This window comes from Channa argus, chromosome 19 (genome assembly GCF_033026475.1).
Source record: "Channa argus isolate prfri chromosome 19, Channa argus male v1.0, whole genome shotgun sequence".
NCBI lineage: Eukaryota > Metazoa > Chordata > Actinopteri > Anabantiformes > Channidae > Channa > Channa argus.
In genome coordinates, this window is record NC_090215.1 from 21309268 (window position 1) to 21330237 (window position 20970).

Consider the following 20970-nt stretch of genomic DNA (forward strand, 5'->3'; position numbering starts at 1 on the left):
ACATGTTGATTTGTTGTAATTTGGTTTGGGTAGTGCAAGTTTTGGGAGGCCGCATGGTTCATGAGGTTTTGTTTGTTGTTTGAGCTTTGGTGCTGTCATAAAATTTGAGGCAGTTTTAATGAATTTGAGTCATGGACAGTGTTGATTGCACATGTAAGAGTGGAGCGTTCCCTTGTGGGATGTAGGAGCACTTCCCCTTTGGGATTTGTCCAGAAACTTTTGTAGTGTTAAGGTGAAAGCGGTTAGAGCGGTTGTCTTGGGGGCACATCCATGGGCTTGAGAGGGTCACTGTTTTTGCAGTTACCGTTCTCACTCTATTGGTTTTTAGTGCTTAAGTACCGACTGCAAGTAGCTGCATGAAGACTAGGGTGAGATTAATAAGTCGTATGGGTAGGTAGTTAGCGGGAAAGCGCTAATATATATATTTTTGGATCCACATTATCGTGTGATGGCAAATGTCCTAACTTTTGTTCAGTCTCCTTCTGAGGAACTGTTAAATAGTTGTACAAAAGAGCAACTTTTAAAGCTTGCTTTAAAAGTTTCATAAATGGTGCTTTGCTTTAGAGGTGACTACTTATGAAGACTTGTATGATCTTATAGTACTGGAGCAGTTTAAAAATTCTCTTCCGCCCGAGATTTCTACCCATGTTGCTGAGCGTGGCGTGAAAACTGCCTCTGAATCAGCTACTCTAGCAGATGAGTATGTGCTGGCACTGGAAAATTTGATCATTTTGCTTAAGGTATTAATGCTAATCATAAACCTCCATATCATGCACCTAAATATTATTGGTCTGAGACAACCAAAACGAATCGTGGCTCTTGTTCAGAGTGTAATTATTGCCATGATATGGGACATTGGAAGACAGACTGTCCTATGGTGAAAAACAATCACATGCAGTTGAATCTGGTATTGAAAAATACTTTGAAGCATTTGTTTCAGATGGATTTGTGTCTCTTACTGACAGTAAATTTATTGTCCCTGTAAATATTTTACTGGATACTGGAGCAAAGAATTATTTTATCCTACAGTCTGTGCTGCCTTTTTCTGACGAAACGGATATAGTTGATTGTGTGTTGGATGGGTTTAGGGGGAATTTAATTAAAGGTTATCAATCTCTTTGGTGACACGCCTTCTAAAACAAACTTGCTGGAACATGACATTGATGTTGGTGATGCAGAACCAATTCGCCAGCACTAATATAGGGTTACAGAAGAGAAAAGGAAAACCATTGATGCTAAAGTGAAATACATGCTTGATAATAATATTGCTGTGCTTTCTTCTTTGAGTTGGGCATCACCCTGCTTGTTGGTGGAAAAAGCTGATAAAACACCACGCTGTTGCACAGCTTTCTGTAAGGTAAATAATGTGACAAAACCAGATTCTTACCCACTGCCACGTGTGGTGCAGCGAGATATATAGTTGGTGCAGCGAGATATGCATGTAAATTTGACTTGTTAAAAGGGTATTGGCAGGTGCCACTGACTGCAAGAGCACAAAAAATATCTGCTTTTATAACACCATCTAGTCTGTTCCCCTATACAGTTATGGGTTTTGGCCTCCGTAATGCACTACCTGAACATGGTAGTTAATGGCCTTAGGGGTTGTGCTATGTATATGGATGATGTGGTGATATATAGTGATACATGGGAGGAGCATGTAAAACTTATTGGGGCATTGTTCCAACAATTAGCTGATGCTAATTTGACAATGAACTTGGCTAAGTGTGAATTTGCAAAAGCCACTGTAACATATTTTGGTAAGGTGGTGGGTCAAGGGCAGCTACGGCCTGTTCGGCTAAGGTTTTAGCTATTGAAGAGTTCCCTGTTCCCACAACTAAAAAGGAACTAATGAGGTTCTTGGGTTTGGTTGGATATTATTTTGTTTTTGCCACAGTTGTAGCTCCGCTAACAGACTTGCTTAAAGCAAAATCAAAATTTATTTGGTCAGAAACTTGTCAACAAGCATTTGCTAATGTTAAGGCTTTACTATGTTCTGCTCCGGTTTTGCTAGCTTCCCATTTGGATCAGTCATTCCACACTTCAGGTGGATGCTAGCCAGGTTGGAGTGGGTGCGGTTTTACTTCAAGGTGGTCCACAGGTTATTGATTGTCCTGTTAGTTTCTTTTCTAAAAAGTTCACCTCTTATCAGCTGAATTATTCAGTGATGGAAAAAGAAGCATAGGCTTTAAGTTTGGCTTTGCAGCATTTCCATGTTTATCTTGATTCAGCAAGGCCAATACTTGTATATATTGACCGTAACCCACTTACATTCTTGAACTGTCTTCAGAATCCTAATCAGCGGCTTGTGCGCTGGGCTCTGTTTTTGCAGACTTTTAACCTGGTTATTAAACATATTAAGGGTAAAGATGACATCATGGCAGATGCTCTTTCCCGTGCACCCATATAACACTTACTCTCGTTGTTAGTAATATGTTTTCCCTGGTTCTTTGTAGTCTTTTCTTCTCCTCTTAAATTGCTCCCAGGCGCAAGGGTTGCTGAGGTGGGAGATGCTGATTCGTTTAGAATCGGGAGTTGTGGTTGTGTGTGTTTTGTTTTCCTGCTTACTAAATCTTCATCAGCTCAATTTACAGCATAAACTGTCTCTTACTTTGTCTCTGAGGGTCCAGGTTCAGAACTGAGTCCTGGGGGTTTGTCTATGGACCGGTCACCCTTCATAGACAAACAACTGGGTCCTGCAGACTGCTCTGTCCTCTTCCTTCATCTTCTGGACTTCAGTCAGTCTGAGAGACAAACCAGTAACACTAATTGTGAGACCAGAACAAGAACCAGGACAAAACCATGTACAAGATTGACACAGAAGACAGAGAACAGGATGTATGTGACTCTACATTGAGCCTGAACTAACTGGACTTTGAGTTTCAGTGTTTCCCTCCTCTCTCCATCCACAGATAAACTACCAATCAGAAACAGGAAGATGCCAATTCTTCCCCCACTCCTCATCTAAGATGGTATTGTCCAGATTCTGATTAACTGGGCACACCTGATCCAGGTGATCAGTGGTGGGTAGGACAGGGACAGTTGGAAAAACACCTCTTATTTAACCTGATCTGGATCCTTTCTGACACTGCTGGAGGGTCAGTGTTCAGGTGGTTTGCTGCCCCCTCAGGAAGTTAAACCAATGTCCATCATCACAGGAAGTGACTTCAACAAGTTCTTTTAGTGCTTTCTCTCTGTTTTCTGATGATATTCTAGTGATATTATGTGACTGCGCAGAACTCAAGATTATTTTATGACTTCATTGTAGGTTTTCTGAAAAACATTTGTCTTTAATTTCAGATCAAGTCAGGACAGAAAACTGAAAACATTTTATCAAGGAGGACGCAAAACAACAGAATTAATTAACATATTGTTTGCTACAGTTTTATCCTCACGTGGTTCAACATGTCTCATCTTCTGGACTTCAGTCAGTCTGAGACACAGATCAGATGGAGGAAGTTCCCCCTTTGTTGTGTGACCTCACTGTAGGAAGTGAGGCAGATCAGAAATCACTGTTTTCAAGAAGGTTAGTAACCTACCACTTCAGAGTAGCAACTCTCCAGCACCACCAACCACCATAAAACAATGAGGCTTTTGTCTGGATGTGAGCCTGGTATCCAGGTCCCCCAGAATGTATGGGGACATTCTGGTCCAGACTCTAACATGTTATCATTTGTGTCCTAGTGCTGCTGTTAATCCATTTTATTAAGTTGTGGTATTTTGTCATGTGACAAAGCTCCATGTAGATTTAGAAGATGTGGTCATGTTTGTGAGAGTGACTGAGTAAGTGTGTTTGCTGGGGCAGCAACATGAAGGTGGCAGACAGTGACAGACCAGACAAACTAATAGGGAGGGAGAAGCTGGACCCTCTGCATGTTGTGGCTGAGAGGAGAATGTTGTCCAGACTCCTCTCAATCCTGGACAATCCATCCCACCCACTCCACTGTGTGCTGGCTGCACCGAGCAGCACTTTCAGCCAGAGACTGATCACAGTCAAGTTCTCCACAGAACAACACAGGAGATCCTTTCTCCCAGTGGACATTAAACTGCTCAACTCATCCCCCTTCTGTAAAGAGCAAGAAATCAGTTATGAAATATTATTTTATGACTTGATTATTGATTTTATTGAAGAAATATTTCTAAACTGAACAAAAATACTCAGACACTCAAAGCAAATTTTACTCTCCTCATTTCCTGCTCTTCAACAGCAAAGTTACTGACTCAAAAAAAAGGACGTAACGAAAACGTTTCACTCATATCTTCTTTTAATCTCTGGTCCTCGTTGCCCTGGTGATCAGCACTGTCTCTCCTCCCTGCTTTGATTTCCTCATGTCTCCTTTCTCTCTCCTCTGTCTCTTAGTTCACCTGTCACCTCCCTGTATATGATCTGTTCACCTGTTCACCTGTTTCCCTGTGTCAGATCGTCTTCCTGTTTCTCCTGTGTCCTCAGATTTGTTTCATCTTGGACAGCACTTTGTTTTTGTGTCCCACCTGACTGCTGGTTCCAGAGGACTCCGACTCTTACGGGCAGTGTTCATCAAAAAAATATTTAAAGGACAAAGACTTAATCACAATAAAGAGTTACTCAAAATACATTAGTTTAGAATGAATGTTTGCTGTTATCGACCAACAACCAACCATGGAGCCCTACTCGACCCTCGGAGTTGGCCAGTCTTGACAAACACATTTATAAACAGCAACACACAGAGGAAGGAGGAAGTTACACACACACACACACACACACACTGATTCCTCTTTTAGTTTTCAGAGACACGTTGGACTAAACACACATTAATGATGGATTAACACTTACTCTGCATCATCTTCAGTTTTCTGTTCATGAAAAAAATCATTGATTTCACTTGAATATTCTATGAATTATATATAATTAAGTAACATTTACTTAATGTCTTCATTTGTGTAAAGTTTAGTATGAAGTACACTTACTTGATCCTGGCAAGTATGCTGTACTTGATATTACAGCAGCAAATTGTTACAAGGATTTTATCAAATGACACCGTGAACTGATTAAGTGTCACACTTCATGTCTGCCATAATGCAACTGCAAGGCGACACAAGCCAGTGTCTTCTTGTGCCAGTCCCAAGTCTGGATAAATGCAGAGGATTGTGTCAGGAAGGGCATCCAACATAATCATGACTTTCACACTGAATCTGACTTCCAAACCAGATCGGTTAAAAACGACTGCTACCGGTGCTGTTGACCTGGAAATTGGGCTACAGTTGGTTGAAGAAGGAGAGGAGAAAGGTGTGTTCGTAGGCAGAGAGAGAAAAGGAAAGCCAAGAATGTAGAACTGACAGTAGGGACTTTGAATGTGGGGACTATGACAGGGAAGGCTAGAGAGTTGGTTGACATTATGCAGAGAAGGTAGGTGGACATACTGTGTGTCCAGGAGACCAGGTGGAAAAGTAGCAAGGCTAGAAGCTTAGGAGCAGGGTTTAAGTTGTTCTACCATGGGTCAGATAGGAAGAGAAATGGAGTAGGATTTATCCTGAAAGAGGAGTTTGTGAGGAATGTTCTAGAGGTGAAAAGAGTATCAGACAGGTTGATGAGTATGAACCTGGAAATTGAAGGGGTGATGTTCAATGTTGTTAGTGGTTATGCCCCACAGGTAGGATGTGAGTTAGAAGAGAAGGAGAAATTCTGCAGTGAGTTAGATGAAGTGATGCAGAGCATCCCCAGAGGTGAGAGAGTGGTGATTGGTGCAGATTTCAATGGACATGTAGGTGAAGGGAACAGAGGTCATGAGACTGTTATGGGCAGGTTTGGTCTTCAGGACAGGAACGCAGAAGGACAGATGGTGGTAGACTTTGCAAAGAGGATGGAAATAGCTGTAGTACAAGAGTGGAGGTAGAAGCACTCAGGTGGACGACATCTTGTGTAGACGTTGTAATTTGAAAGAGATCAGTGACTGTAAAGCATTGGTGGGGGAGAGTGTAGCCAGACAACACAGGATGGTGGTGTGTAAAATGATGCTGGTTGTGAGGAAGATGAAGAGGACAAAGGCAGAGCAGAGGACGAAGTGGTGGAAGTTGAAATAGGAAGAATGTCGTGTAGTTTTCATGGAGGAGCTGAGACAGACTCTGGGTGGTTTGGAGGTGCTTCCAGATGACTCGACCACTATAGCTAATGTGATCAGGGAGACAGGTAGGAGGGTACTCGGTGTGTCACTGGGAAAGAAGAAAGTGGACAAGTAGACTTGGTGGTGGAACGAGGAAGTTCAGGAGTGTATACAGAGAAAGAGGTTAGCTAAGAAGAAGTGGGACACTGAGAGGACTGAAGAGAGTAGACAGGAGAACAGGGAGATACAGCGTAAGGTGAAGGTAGAGGTGGCAAAGGCCAAACAAAGAGCATATAAGGACTTGTATGTTAGGTTGGACACTAAAGAGGGAGAGGTGGATTTGTACAGGTTGGCCAGACAAAGAGATTGAGATGGGAAGGATGTGCAGCAGGTTAGTGTGATTAAAAATAAGGATGGAAATGTATTGACAGGTGCCAGGAGTGTGATGGTAAGATGGAAGGAGAACTTTGAAGAGTTGATGAATGAGGAAAATGAAAGAGAACAGAGAGTAGAAGAGGTGACTGGTGTGGAGCAGGAAGTAGCAAAGATTAGTAAGAGTGAAGTGAGGAGGACGTTGAAGAGGATTAAGAGTGGAAAGGCAGTTGGTCCTGATGACATACCTGTGGAGGTATGGAAGTGTCTAGGAGAGGTGGCAGTAGAGTTTCTGACTAGTTTAACAAGATCTTGGAGAGTGAGAGGATGCTGAGGACTGGAGAAGTGTACTGGTGCCCATTTTTAAGAACAAGGGAGATGTGCAGAGCTGTGGCAACTACAGAGGAATAAAGCTGATGAGCCAAACAATGAAGTTGTGGGAAAGAGTAGTGGAAGCTCGGCTAAGGACAGAGGTGAACATTTGTGAGCAGCAATATGGTTTCATGCCTAGAAAGAGAACAACAGATGCAGTATTTGCTTTGAGGATGCTGATGGAGAAGTACAGAGAGGGTCATAGGGAGTTGCATTGTCTCTTTGTAGACTATAAGCGTATGACAGGGTACAGTGGTGAGGTGCTGTAGGTGTGACAGAGGAGTTCAAGGTGCAGGTGGGTCTGCATCGATGAAAGGAAATATGTTCAAGACGGTGGTGAGACCAGCGATGTTGTTCAGCTTAGAGACAGTGGCACTGAAGAAAAGACAGCAGGCAGAGCTGGAGGTAGCAGAGCTTAAGATGTTGAGGTTCTATTTAGGAGTGACGAGGATGGACAGGATCAGGAATGTGGACATCAGATGGACAGCTCATGTAAGATGTTCTGGAGATAAAGTCAGAGAGGCCAGATTGAGGTGGTTTGGACATGTTCAGAGGAGAAACTGTGAATATATCGGTAGAAGGATGCTGAGGTTGGAGCTGCCAGGCAGGAGGTCTAGAGGAAGAGCAAAGAGGAGATTTATGGATGTAGTGAGAGAGGACATGAAGTTAGTTGGTGTGAGAGAAGAGGATGTGTTTTTTCTATAAGTCTTTTACTCTTTCTATCCAACATGACATACAACACTGATTTGCTCACAACACTGATTTGCTTAATTTGAATCTTTATATTAAAATATGTTGAGTTTATTGAGAACCTTGTGTGGCCTCCCTTCTTTGTCACATACTGTTGAGCCAGGTTGTGACAAAATGGGGGCTCGTCCTTACTATACTGCAATTGTTTGCTGGTAAGTTTCTCAATAATTGGTTTGAAATTACTTTTGGGAATTGTTTGTGCTACTACTTGCATTCATGTTTCTATTCCATACTATATCTTTTTAGTGTTTGATCCTTGAATATATAGTGATTTTGTTTTACTTACTTACTCAAGTACATGTTGATTTGTTGTAATTTGGTTTGGGTAGTGCAAGTTTTGGGAGGCCGCATGGTTCATGAGGTTTTGTTTGTTGTTTGAGCTTTGGTGCTGTCATAAAATTTGAGGCAGTTTTAATGAATTTGAGTCATGGACAGTGTTGATTGCACATGTAAGAGTGGAGCGTTCCCTTGTGGGATGTAGGAGCACTTCCCCTTTGGGATTTGTCCAGAAACTTTTGTAGTGTTAAGGTGAAAGCGGTTAGAGCGGTTGTCTTGGGGGCACATCCATGGGCTTGAGAGGGTCACTGTTTTTGCAGTTACCGTTCTCACTCTATTGGTTTTTAGTGCTTAAGTACCGACTGCAAGTAGCTGCATGAAGACTAGGGTGAGATTAATAAGTCGTATGGGTAGGTAGTTAGCGGGAAAGCGCTAATATATATATTTTTGGATCCACATTATCGTGTGATGGCAAATGTCCTAACTTTTGTTCAGTCTCCTTCTGAGGAACTGTTAAATAGTTGTACAAAAGAGCAACTTTTAAAGCTTGCTTTAAAAGTTTCATAAATGGTGCTTTGCTTTAGAGGTGACTACTTATGAAGACTTGTATGATCTTATAGTACTGGAGCAGTTTAAAAATTCTCTTCCGCCCGAGATTTCTACCCATGTTGCTGAGCGTGGCGTGAAAACTGCCTCTGAATCAGCTACTCTAGCAGATGAGTATGTGCTGGCACTGGAAAATTTGATCATTTTGCTTAAGGTATTAATGCTAATCATAAACCTCCATATCATGCACCTAAATATTATTGGTCTGAGACAACCAAAACGAATCGTGGCTCTTGTTCAGAGTGTAATTATTGCCATGATATGGGACATTGGAAGACAGACTGTCCTATGGTGAAAAACAATCACATGCAGTTGAATCTGGTATTGAAAAATACTTTGAAGCATTTGTTTCAGATGGATTTGTGTCTCTTACTGACAGTAAATTTATTGTCCCTGTAAATATTTTACTGGATACTGGAGCAAAGAATTATTTTATCCTACAGTCTGTGCTGCCTTTTTCTGACGAAACGGATATAGTTGATTGTGTGTTGGATGGGTTTAGGGGGAATTTAATTAAAGGTTATCAATCTCTTTGGTGACACGCCTTCTAAAACAAACTTGCTGGAACATGACATTGATGTTGGTGATGCAGAACCAATTCGCCAGCACTAATATAGGGTTACAGAAGAGAAAAGGAAAACCATTGATGCTAAAGTGAAATACATGCTTGATAATAATATTGCTGTGCTTTCTTCTTTGAGTTGGGCATCACCCTGCTTGTTGGTGGAAAAAGCTGATAAAACACCACGCTGTTGCACAGCTTTCTGTAAGGTAAATAATGTGACAAAACCAGATTCTTACCCACTGCCACGTGTGGTGCAGCGAGATATATAGTTGGTGCAGCGAGATATGCATGTAAATTTGACTTGTTAAAAGGGTATTGGCAGGTGCCACTGACTGCAAGAGCACAAAAAATATCTGCTTTTATAACACCATCTAGTCTGTTCCCCTATACAGTTATGGGTTTTGGCCTCCGTAATGCACTACCTGAACATGGTAGTTAATGGCCTTAGGGGTTGTGCTATGTATATGGATGATGTGGTGATATATAGTGATACATGGGAGGAGCATGTAAAACTTATTGGGGCATTGTTCCAACAATTAGCTGATGCTAATTTGACAATGAACTTGGCTAAGTGTGAATTTGCAAAAGCCACTGTAACATATTTTGGTAAGGTGGTGGGTCAAGGGCAGCTACGGCCTGTTCGGCTAAGGTTTTAGCTATTGAAGAGTTCCCTGTTCCCACAACTAAAAAGGAACTAATGAGGTTCTTGGGTTTGGTTGGATATTATTTTGTTTTTGCCACAGTTGTAGCTCCGCTAACAGACTTGCTTAAAGCAAAATCAAAATTTATTTGGTCAGAAACTTGTCAACAAGCATTTGCTAATGTTAAGGCTTTACTATGTTCTGCTCCGGTTTTGCTAGCTTCCCATTTGGATCAGTCATTCCACACTTCAGGTGGATGCTAGCCAGGTTGGAGTGGGTGCGGTTTTACTTCAAGGTGGTCCACAGGTTATTGATTGTCCTGTTAGTTTCTTTTCTAAAAAGTTCACCTCTTATCAGCTGAATTATTCAGTGATGGAAAAAGAAGCATAGGCTTTAAGTTTGGCTTTGCAGCATTTCCATGTTTATCTTGATTCAGCAAGGCCAATACTTGTATATATTGACCGTAACCCACTTACATTCTTGAACTGTCTTCAGAATCCTAATCAGCGGCTTGTGCGCTGGGCTCTGTTTTTGCAGACTTTTAACCTGGTTATTAAACATATTAAGGGTAAAGATGACATCATGGCAGATGCTCTTTCCCGTGCACCCATATAACACTTACTCTCGTTGTTAGTAATATGTTTTCCCTGGTTCTTTGTAGTCTTTTCTTCTCCTCTTAAATTGCTCCCAGGCGCAAGGGTTGCTGAGGTGGGAGATGCTGATTCGTTTAGAATCGGGAGTTGTGGTTGTGTGTGTTTTGTTTTCCTGCTTACTAAATCTTCATCAGCTCAATTTACAGCATAAACTGTCTCTTACTTTGTCTCTGAGGGTCCAGGTTCAGAACTGAGTCCTGGGGGTTTGTCTATGGACCGGTCACCCTTCATAGACAAACAACTGGGTCCTGCAGACTGCTCTGTCCTCTTCCTTCATCTTCTGGACTTCAGTCAGTCTGAGAGACAAACCAGTAACACTAATTGTGAGACCAGAACAAGAACCAGGACAAAACCATGTACAAGATTGACACAGAAGACAGAGAACAGGATGTATGTGACTCTACATTGAGCCTGAACTAACTGGACTTTGAGTTTCAGTGTTTCCCTCCTCTCTCCATCCACAGATAAACTACCAATCAGAAACAGGAAGATGCCAATTCTTCCCCCACTCCTCATCTAAGATGGTATTGTCCAGATTCTGATTAACTGGGCACACCTGATCCAGGTGATCAGTGGTGGGTAGGACAGGGACAGTTGGAAAAACACCTCTTATTTAACCTGATCTGGATCCTTTCTGACACTGCTGGAGGGTCAGTGTTCAGGTGGTTTGCTGCCCCCTCAGGAAGTTAAACCAATGTCCATCATCACAGGAAGTGACTTCAACAAGTTCTTTTAGTGCTTTCTCTCTGTTTTCTGATGATATTCTAGTGATATTATGTGACTGCGCAGAACTCAAGATTATTTTATGACTTCATTGTAGGTTTTCTGAAAAACATTTGTCTTTAATTTCAGATCAAGTCAGGACAGAAAACTGAAAACATTTTATCAAGGAGGACGCAAAACAACAGAATTAATTAACATATTGTTTGCTACAGTTTTATCCTCACGTGGTTCAACATGTCTCATCTTCTGGACTTCAGTCAGTCTGAGACACAGATCAGATGGAGGAAGTTCCCCCTTTGTTGTGTGACCTCACTGTAGGAAGTGAGGCAGATCAGAAATCACTGTTTTCAAGAAGGTTAGTAACCTACCACTTCAGAGTAGCAACTCTCCAGCACCACCAACCACCATAAAACAATGAGGCTTTTGTCTGGATGTGAGCCTGGTATCCAGGTCCCCCAGAATGTATGGGGACATTCTGGTCCAGACTCTAACATGTTATCATTTGTGTCCTAGTGCTGCTGTTAATCCATTTTATTAAGTTGTGGTATTTTGTCATGTGACAAAGCTCCATGTAGATTTAGAAGATGTGGTCATGTTTGTGAGAGTGACTGAGTAAGTGTGTTTGCTGGGGCAGCAACATGAAGGTGGCAGACAGTGACAGACCAGACAAACTAATAGGGAGGGAGAAGCTGGACCCTCTGCATGTTGTGGCTGAGAGGAGAATGTTGTCCAGACTCCTCTCAATCCTGGACAATCCATCCCACCCACTCCACCGTGTGCTGGCTGCACCGAGCAGCACTTTCAGCCAGAGACTGATCACAGTCAAGTTCTCCACAGAACAACACAGGAGATCCTTTCTCCCAGTGGACATTAAACTGCTCAACTCATCCCCCTTCTGTAAAGAGCAAGAAATCAGTTATGAAATATTATTTTATGACTTGATTATTGATTTTATTGAAGAAATATTTCTAAACTGAACAAAAATACTCAGACACTCAAAGCAAATTTTACTCTCCTCATTTCCTGCTCTTCAACAGCAAAGTTACTGACTCAAAAAAAAGGACGTAACGAAAACGTTTCACTCATATTTTCTTTTAATCTCTGGTCCTCGTTGCCCTGGTGATCAGCACTGTCTCTCCTCCCTGCTTTGATTTCCTCATGTCTCCTTTCTCTCTCCTCTGTCTCTTAGTTCACCTGTCACCTCCCTGTATATGATCTGTTCACCTGTTCACCTGTTTCCCTGTGTCAGATCGTCTTCCTGTTTCTCCTGTGTCCTCAGATTTGTTTCATCTTGGACAGCACTTTGTTTTTGTGTCCCACCTGACTGCTGGTTCCAGAGGACTCCGACTCTTACGGGCAGTGTTCATCAAAAAAATATTTAAAGGACAAAGACTTAATCACAATAAAGAGTTACTCAAAATACATTAGTTTAGAATGAATGTTTGCTGTTATCGACCAACAACCAACCATGGAGCCCTACTCGACCCTCGGAGTTGGCCAGTCTTGACAAACACATTTATAAACAGCAACACACAGAGGAAGGAGGAAGTTACACACACACACACACACACACACTGATTCCTCTTTTAGTTTTCAGAGACACGTTGGACTAAACACACATTAATGATGGATTAACACTTACTCTGCATCATCTTCAGTTTTCTGCCTCCTGCTCTGTTCATTCTAACGGAGGCTGAACTAACTGAACACTTTGTGTTTTTTCTTACAGGAATCATGAGTCTGAGTTGTTCACACAGATCATGTCTCCTGGCTTCACACTGTGTAACTGTCCCTGTCCCACCCACTGCTGATCACCTGGATCAGGTGAGTTCAGTCACTCAGATTCTGGGAGTGTGGAAAGATAAAGGAATAGTTTTAAAACCAGCAGGGATGCAGCCTTCAGGAATCAGCTTTAACTTAACTGATGAGAAGCAGCACATGAAACCAATACATCCATAATCCCCCAGTACAGCCCCCACCAACATTTCCATTTCTTTACACACAGATCAGCATCACAGCCACATGGAGTTTCAAAATCAAAATGAGATTTCTGTCATAGAGGTAAGAATGAAACACCAGTCATGTTGTGACTACTGTGACTCCACTCAGACTAGAGAAAAACTTTTCTCATTAATAAACTTGTTTTTATCTCTCAGTGGTGTCAGTTGTCTTAAAAGAACAGAATTATTAAACCTAATTTTGCCAAGAAATCCTGATGTCTGGATCTTGAGAGAATATGAAACAATCATTGTTAAGTCTTGTAGTTTTTGATCTTTGTACCATTGAATATAGTTATGTTCTAGTATCATCTGCCTGACGGCCCATTGCAGCCTCATCAGGTCAGGTGAGCATTACAGATTACAGATGCTGAGATCAGCTCGTGGTACAGAGCTGAAACCTACGTATCTATAACTTGATCCAGTCCTAACAACATCAGCTTATGTCTCCACAGACACTGTTCATGCTCCACAGATTTGTTAATTGCTATGATCCATCATTGTATTTTAGTAAAGGTAGTACGTTACTTCCTCATTACAGCATGACACACACACAGTACAGCATTAGATCAAAGACTGATGACACATCACATTTCCAATCAGTTTAACCATTTCATTCATTCTCTACACATGTGATTCATTTTGATAAGAACTTTAAAAACTAGCACAATGTAATCATTTTCATTTTTCATAGAATCAGCTGTAATAATGATACATTCAGTAGTAATCACACATCTTCATGTTATACTTCCTTAATGATCAACCTTACTTATACATTTTTCTTTTAATCAACGTGTCAAAATCAACCTCCTGTTGATCTCCTGTTATTATCAGATCCATGATGTTGCTCCTCTGCATCCTGGGTCTTATTCCAGGTTTTTAGAGACACACAGCGGATGCAGTCAATCTATTCTGGCTCTTTACTTGGACAATGGGCCTGTCATGGTTCTCCCTATCCCTTGGTTGTCTTTTCCTCTGGGATGGTTTTGGTGACTGTGACCCACTCAGCAGAAACACTGCAGTGATGTGTTCAATACTCAACATTAATGTTTGAATTTGTTTCAGTATGATTATTGTTCATTTTTGTCAGTGTGATTAATGTAATATTTAAAGATTACTGTATGAAGTACTTAGGTTTGCAGGTAATGGATTGAAATATTTACAGATAGTTTTCCTCAAATATAAAAACCCACTGAACCTGTTCTGTAGAATCACAGGAAGTCGGCTAAACAGGGAAGTTAATTGTTCAGTTTGTTGAACTTCTGCTCAGTTTTCTAAACTGACACACTGTCACTTCACATTACTGCTATTTCTGCTTTGATGTGAATGTGTTTGGTAAGAAAACATTTTTAAGGATTTTACTTTTTGCCTTGTTAACAGATATTTTTACGACATTGTAACTTTCACTGAAAAGACGTATTTTATGTTTGTCATCAGGTTTATGATGTTAATTTAAACTTGGTAGTGAAAAGGTGCCTTAAAAGTTTATGCCAAGACAAAAAATGCAAAACAAGGAAAACACCATTTGTTTTTTCTTTGACCTTTTAACTAAATGTTACTTTGATGAACTTTAATATGTTTGTGAATCCAGCTGATGAGTTTGGTGGCAGCTGTCACTGTGAACATGGTGACAGTCATCGTCTTACTGGGTGTTTTCTTTCTTTCAGGTGAGCTGTTTGTTCAGACATCATTGACATTTTTATCTTTTTATTCATTTATATAAACATTATCATCTATTTTGTCTTTCTCTTAACTGAATTATTTGAAGATATTTTCTTAACTGTTGGTTGTCTGATTTTTAAAATAGTAAAAAAAAGAACCATATGGAACAAAACATTGTATGTTTTACCTTTGATGATATTTTCCATATTGTGTCAATCACATCATTTTAACAATAAAACTCTTTTTACAGGAGCTTTGGCTGCTTGTCCTCAGGATTCACACCTCTTCATCACTGCACCACAAGTGATGGAAGCACTGAGTGGATCCTGTTTGTTGATCCCATGTAACTTTAGGGCTGAATCAGGAGATGGAAACCTCTTTGACAACACTAGACAAGTCTTTGGAGTGTGGATTAAAAGTAATTCAGATCAAAACAATGTGATCTTCAACAGCAGTGGGACAGTTACCAAATATCCAATGAGCATCATTGGAAACCTGAGTGACAAAAACTGCACCACTCTGTTTTCTAAGTTAACCACAAACTACACAGACACATACTACTTCAGAATCGTGAACTGGCCGTACAGAGGAACAGCTGTTTGTGATCCTCTTCAAATAAATGTTACCGGTAAGAAAGATTTCTATTTAATTCCTCTCTCTCTGGCTGCAGTGATAGGAATTCTCTCTGCCATCTCAGACTCTCAAATCAAACAATATGAGCTTATAATGACAAAGACTCCAAATGACTCGTGACCTTGAAGTTCACTTCGTCTGCGTCTGTCTGTCTGAGCCATGTGCACAGACAGAAGGAGGTGAGATGAAGCAGTTCAAAGCAGCTGCTGGTCTCACTGAGGACTCTGGCAGAGCTCCCTGTTCTTTTATATATTCATATGATTGACTGACATGTAAATGTATAATAGCTCAGCAATAAACCCCAAAATTGGATTCTGGTGTGTGGGTCACTCAACACAAGATAAATTGACATACAGCCAATGTGGTTTTACTAGAAGGACACAACTATTGAATATAACAGTACAGGACAAACAAGATTCCCCAGTAATAAGAACCCGTTGTCATTAATTGTCTTTTAGTCTGCAGCAGTCCAGTAGCGAGTCCTCCTTTGGAAGGAAGTTTGTCTACTGTGTGTGTGTGTGTGTGTGTGGTCATCAATTCAGGTGTGATGTCCAACAAAAAATCATTCCTGCCCAAATCTGAAGTTTGAATCCTGGCTCGCTGTCTCTTGATAAATCTTTCTCTGACTTAGTTTCTTACATCAAGAAAAAAACAACCTGCACATATCAGGGGAAAGATCTTAATTAATGCTGAACAGTAACTTTAGCTACTTTGGTAACTCAGTAACTATGCAACTCTTCTTCATGTCACGTTACTTTAACGCAGATTTAATTCAGTACAAGTGAAAAACAGCTGGAGAGCAGCAGTCAGCAGTAGAAGTAATATTCTCTTATAATACGGAATATAAGAGCATTCACTCTGATAAAATTACACTGTCTACATTATTATGTCTGTCCTGTCACATTTTGAACAGACTAAATGTCAGAAAACCACCTCATGTCCCACACAAGGAGGAACCAAATTCATAAGTTCATAACTCTAATACTTTACATTGTTTACACAAAGAAAAGTGAAAAGAAAGTGTTCAGTTTATTGTCTGTGACAATGACAAGAGCTGAAATGAGCCTTTGGTGGAACTGCTAACACCTCATTTTAAGGTAAAGTCAGAATCTGTTCACTGTGTTTCTCACTGTAAAACTTTTCAAACCCCAGCTTCTGCTCCGAGCCCCATCATTAAAATCCCAGGTGATGTGAAGGAGAAGGAGTCTGTCACTATAACCTGCTCAGCTCTCACTCCCTGTCCACACTCCCCTCCTAAACTCACCTGGACTCTGCAACAAGACCCTCACACCAACATACAGGAAAACACAGATGGAACCTTTACAACTAAAATCCAGGAGACCATCACTCTGTCAGACAGACATGATGGATCCACCATCAACTGTTCTGCCACATATCCTGTGAATGGAGGAAGAGACATCAGGACAGCAGAGACACAAGAGACGCTCAGAGTTTCATGTAAGACAAACAGAGTTTGGTATTGGATCCTGTCAGCACATGAAGCTGATTTGAATCAACAAAGTTCATGTCCTATTTTCCTCAGATGCCCCCAAGGACACGTCAGCCTCCATCAGTCCATCAGGTTTGGTGTCAGCAGGGACCTGGGTGAATCTGAGCTGCTCCAGCAGAGCCAGGCCTCCTGTCAGCAACTTCACCTGGTTCAAGAGCAGCAAAGATGGAGCCAGGACTGTGTCTGAAGGAGCCTTTTACAGCTTTAATGCAACACAGGGAGGAGTTTATTACTGTGTGGCTGCTAATGATCTTGGAAACCAGACGTCAGCACTGATCCATCTGATTATTGGAGGTAAATACTGAACTGTCTCCAGTAGAAGGACAGCAGGTGTTTCTGAATTGATTATTAATGCATTAACATGAATTCAGTTTCATAACTTAAATACTTATTTGAATGATGTTTTATGAAGAGGACAGATTGGTCCCCTTGTTAGTGAAGTAATAAAAAATGTCAAAACATGTCCAGAGACAACTGTTGTAGTGTGGACACAGAAAAGATGAGTTTCACTAAGAACAGGATGTTAGAAATAAACTTCCTGCTGTCGTGTTACAGGTGATCAGCTGCTCGGTGCTGAAGTTATGGTGAAAACCCTGGAGATTGTGCTGCTCGTCAGTACACTGATCATCTTTGAGTGGTGAGACCAACGTTTCTACACGACTACAGACCCACTGCTCTAATTTCACACGTTCGTTTCTAGGAGAGAATTCATTCTCAACTTCTTTCTCTTCCAGCTGGTTTAGATTGAGATCCTTCACTAAACCGGTTCAGGTATGTTACAGGATTAGATCAACAGAAGTAAAGAATCCAGCCATTTCTCTCTGTGGTTTCTAAAGAAAGACCGGACACAGGGCAGAAATTCACCACCTACAGTTTAAATGTTAGTGTTGGTATGAACTTTTACTGCCTTATTTGGTGGATGATTGTTGCTGCTGTGAGCTCCTGTATGTCGACAACACGATGCAGCAGATTAGTTAAATCCACTTGGATCTGAACCTGGACTGAAAGTCTCTGAGCTGCAGTGAGTTCACTACCACCACCCTGTCTTTGCTGGTTCATGTCCACAGGAAACACCAGCAGCAGACCATGGAAATGCAGCGATAGAGGCCTCGTCAACATGACAACCGGAGGAAGTGACGCTCACAGTTACTTCAGAGGATGAACCCAGATCTGGATGAGAAGTGTTTTTACACAGTACAAAGTAACTGTGGGATCTGTGAATAATCTTCCCATTTAATATTTTACTCAACTTTGAGAAACCAAAACCAAAGGCCACAATTTGTTTTTCTCCAGTAAACGGGTACATCTCCATCATCAGTGGGTAATAAATAAATAATATTGCACTTGCAACTTGTGAAATGGGGACACTTTTCTGATAGGACTTTGTTTTGATGTTTTCTCCTTGACTTCGATCTTTGCTGCCTTGTACCTCACTTGTAAGTCACTTTGGATAAAAGCGTTTGCTAAATGACTAAATGTAAATGTAATAAATACTGTGATCTCTAGGGTGTAGGAGTAATCTCCAGTCCTCACGCTGAACTGCAGCGACCACACAGCTTGTGGGAACATTTCTAAAAGTAGAAAAAATGACTTTGCCTGTTGTCAATGTCACATTTCCTGCAATTAAAACATTTACATGGTTTCTTGAATTAGACCAATAAAATCTTTTTCCACACAGGTTTGTTTAAACTATCTGAGTTATCCTGTGATGTGCTGAACATTTGTGCAATATGCAGTTTTACCACACACAGTAAATACTGAGTCAGTAAATCCAGAACTAAATATTATAACAGTGATGATGTGATGTGCAGTTGTAGTTGTAGTGATTTCCATCGTCCTCCTTCATCAACGTCATTCAGACTTTATTAACCTGAAGATTCTGTGGAGCTGAACCTATGACGACATGGACGAACAAAGGACGTCTATAGACACCTGCCAAGTAACAGAGAAGAACGGTCCAATGAGACCAAACCCTTCTCATGACTACATCATTATAAGAGTCATGTCCATAGTCCCTCCTCTTTCCCCACTACACGGGAACTTCTCTGTCCACCATTGTTCCTCCCTGTCTTCAGCAGACTCTCACTGGATCCACGTGGTGTCTCTAGGCCCTAAGGACAGCTCATTCTCTGTTGTTTGCTGTTAGAACAAACACACAAAGTGTCTTTTTACCGTCCAGCTCTCAGGATTTCAAAGACACAGTGAGTTTCCAGAAGTTTCCAGTGGGAAAGTTTCAATTGGACTGAGGAGCAGTTCACAGCTGAAACTAGTTGAGGACTGAAGCTCAGAGGTGTCCTGATTGTGACCATCTGTGACCCTCTTCAAACTCTGAAGCTGTAAGTGTTAAAGACATTTGGATGTTTTTTTCAACTTGTTAGCTTAGCTAGCAGGCTGCAATTAACTCAGACAATCCTTTTTCTTTAGTAAACCAATGAAAGCTGTGTCCAACTGTCAACTGTGGACAAGGTTTCTATAAATCACCCATATATTACTGTAAGTTACTGCAAACCCCAACACGTAAAATACTCTATATTGGAATTGTTTTAAATTCCATATGTCATATGTAAATAGTTAAAACTGTAACCAAGTAGGACATTTAAAATTTCAATTTGAGGAATTCTAATTAGACCATTTCTTCTTGTATCTAAGAAAGTAATCAGAAACAGACAGTGATCTACCACAGTTATGAATACTGTGTCAGGATCTCTCTGCACTTCCTGTCTGTGGACTTTTATTTTGTGGCCCTTCTCCCTACTTCATTGGTTCCCTTGGTTCTTTTCCCCAGCTTTGCCCTTGTTCCCCCTCATTGTTTGCACCTGTTCCACCCTCTATTTAAGTTCAGTCTTCCCTTCACTCCCCTGCCAGATCCTCGTCATTGTTAACGTGGTCACTGCCATCGTGGGTCCTCTCGTCAGTGTCGCTGTTGTTACGGTTGTTATTATTATCCTCACCAACCCCACGTCTGTATGTATGTTTCATGGACTCTTTCATTCAGGACTCTAGTTTCTTGGATGTTTTACTGGGACTCTGTGCATCTGTGTCATTTGGTTTGCTTTTGTTCTCATTCAGTGTTTCTTGTTTTAGTCCTGTTTTCCCCGCCTGTTGCTCCCGGGTTTTTGTGTTTTAGGGTTGCCTTCGTTTAATTAAGTGTTTGGCTAGTCTCTTGTTTTCTCCCCTAGTTTTGATCCTGGTTTTTTCATGGTTAGATATGCTTGGGTGTTTTTAGTTTGCCAGACTTTTATGTTTAGTTTGTTCATGTCTGCCTCTTCTTAGTTCGTGTGTTTATGTGCTCCCCCACCTCTGTTACTTTAGTATCTTACCCTTCCAGTGTGATTTAAGTTGTGCTTTGTTTTACTTTAATCTTTATTACGTGTGTTCCTTTGTTCGGTAGTTTGTCTCTTTATATTTCTGTTAGTCTCCTTAGCCTTACCCTTGTGTTTATCTGCTTTAGTAGTTTAATGTTCATCTGTGCCTTATTCATTTAGTAGCCTTTGTTTGTTTGTTAATTTCCTTGTCTAACTTGTGTCTGAGTCTTAGCTGTATTTATTTGGGTAAATTCTGTTCTAAATCCGGGCTCTAGTATCTTCACCATTTTAGTATCTGTTAAATAAACCCTCTTTTCGGTCATCCCTGGCACTGTCTCTTCTCTTGGGTCCACCCCTTAACCAAAACCCTGACAAACTGGTGATCCATAAGTTTGGTATCTCTGTATATGATTTTGTTTTATGCTTTAGTGTTAGGTTCTTCTAATCTTATTCTAGGTATTGTCTTATTATTGTAGTATTTTTTACTGTTCTATTTATAGATCTGAAGGACTGAGTGAGCCAGGGCACAATACATTCGATTGCACTTTAATTTACAGTGTACTTCAAAATGTATATGACAGTAAATTTAAACTGGTTCAACTTGTAATTCTAAATTATGACAATATTTTAATTTGCCATTATTAACATACTATCTTATGTATAATATGCTATATCACTTTACAATCTTTCCTGTACATTTCTGAGATCCTGAGGCCTCCTAGGGCCTAGGATCGCCACTGAGTGGGACAGTCAGAATGTCCTGGAGACACTGTGTCAGGATCCCCGATTTCACTTCCTGCCTCGGGACTTTTATTTTGCAGCCACTTC

General features: G+C 40.9%; 1 protein-coding gene across 2 annotated transcripts; it reads left to right on the plus strand.

Annotated features, from left to right (window-relative positions):
• The first annotated feature begins 14378 nt into the window (after nt 1–14378).
• On the plus strand, nt 14379–18505 carry LOC137104433 (sialic acid-binding Ig-like lectin 12). Of its 2 annotated transcripts, XM_067485614.1 has the most exons (7): nt 14379–14699; nt 14945–15322; nt 16480–16785; nt 16871–17131; nt 17393–17474; nt 17572–17608; nt 17905–18505. In XM_067485614.1, the coding sequence occupies exons 1-7, from the start codon at nt 14627–14629 to the stop codon at nt 17956–17958; spliced, it is 1191 nt and encodes a 396-aa protein (XP_067341715.1). In that variant the 5' UTR covers nt 14379–14626; the 3' UTR covers nt 17959–18505. The 2 variants fall into 2 exon arrangements, with proteins under 2 accessions (XP_067341715.1, XP_067341714.1); XM_067485613.1 differs by having other exon boundaries at nt 17572–18505.
• The last annotated feature ends 2465 nt before the right edge of the window (nt 18506–20970 follow it).

Bases quoted from the DNA above. Each gene is read 5' to 3' on its own strand.
- LOC137104433 (XM_067485613.1), top strand. From the start codon at position 14,627: ATGAGTTTGGTGGCAGCTGTCACTGTGAACATGGTGACAGTCATCGTC. The intron at 14,700-14,944 runs GTGAGCTGTTTG...CTCTTTTTACAG, and splicing joins GGGTGTTTTCTTTCTTTCAG to GAGCTTTGGCTGCTTGTCCT. The intron at 17,475-17,571 runs GTGAGACCAACG...TTTCTCTTCCAG, and splicing joins ACACTGATCATCTTTGAGTG to CTGGTTTAGATTGAGATCCT.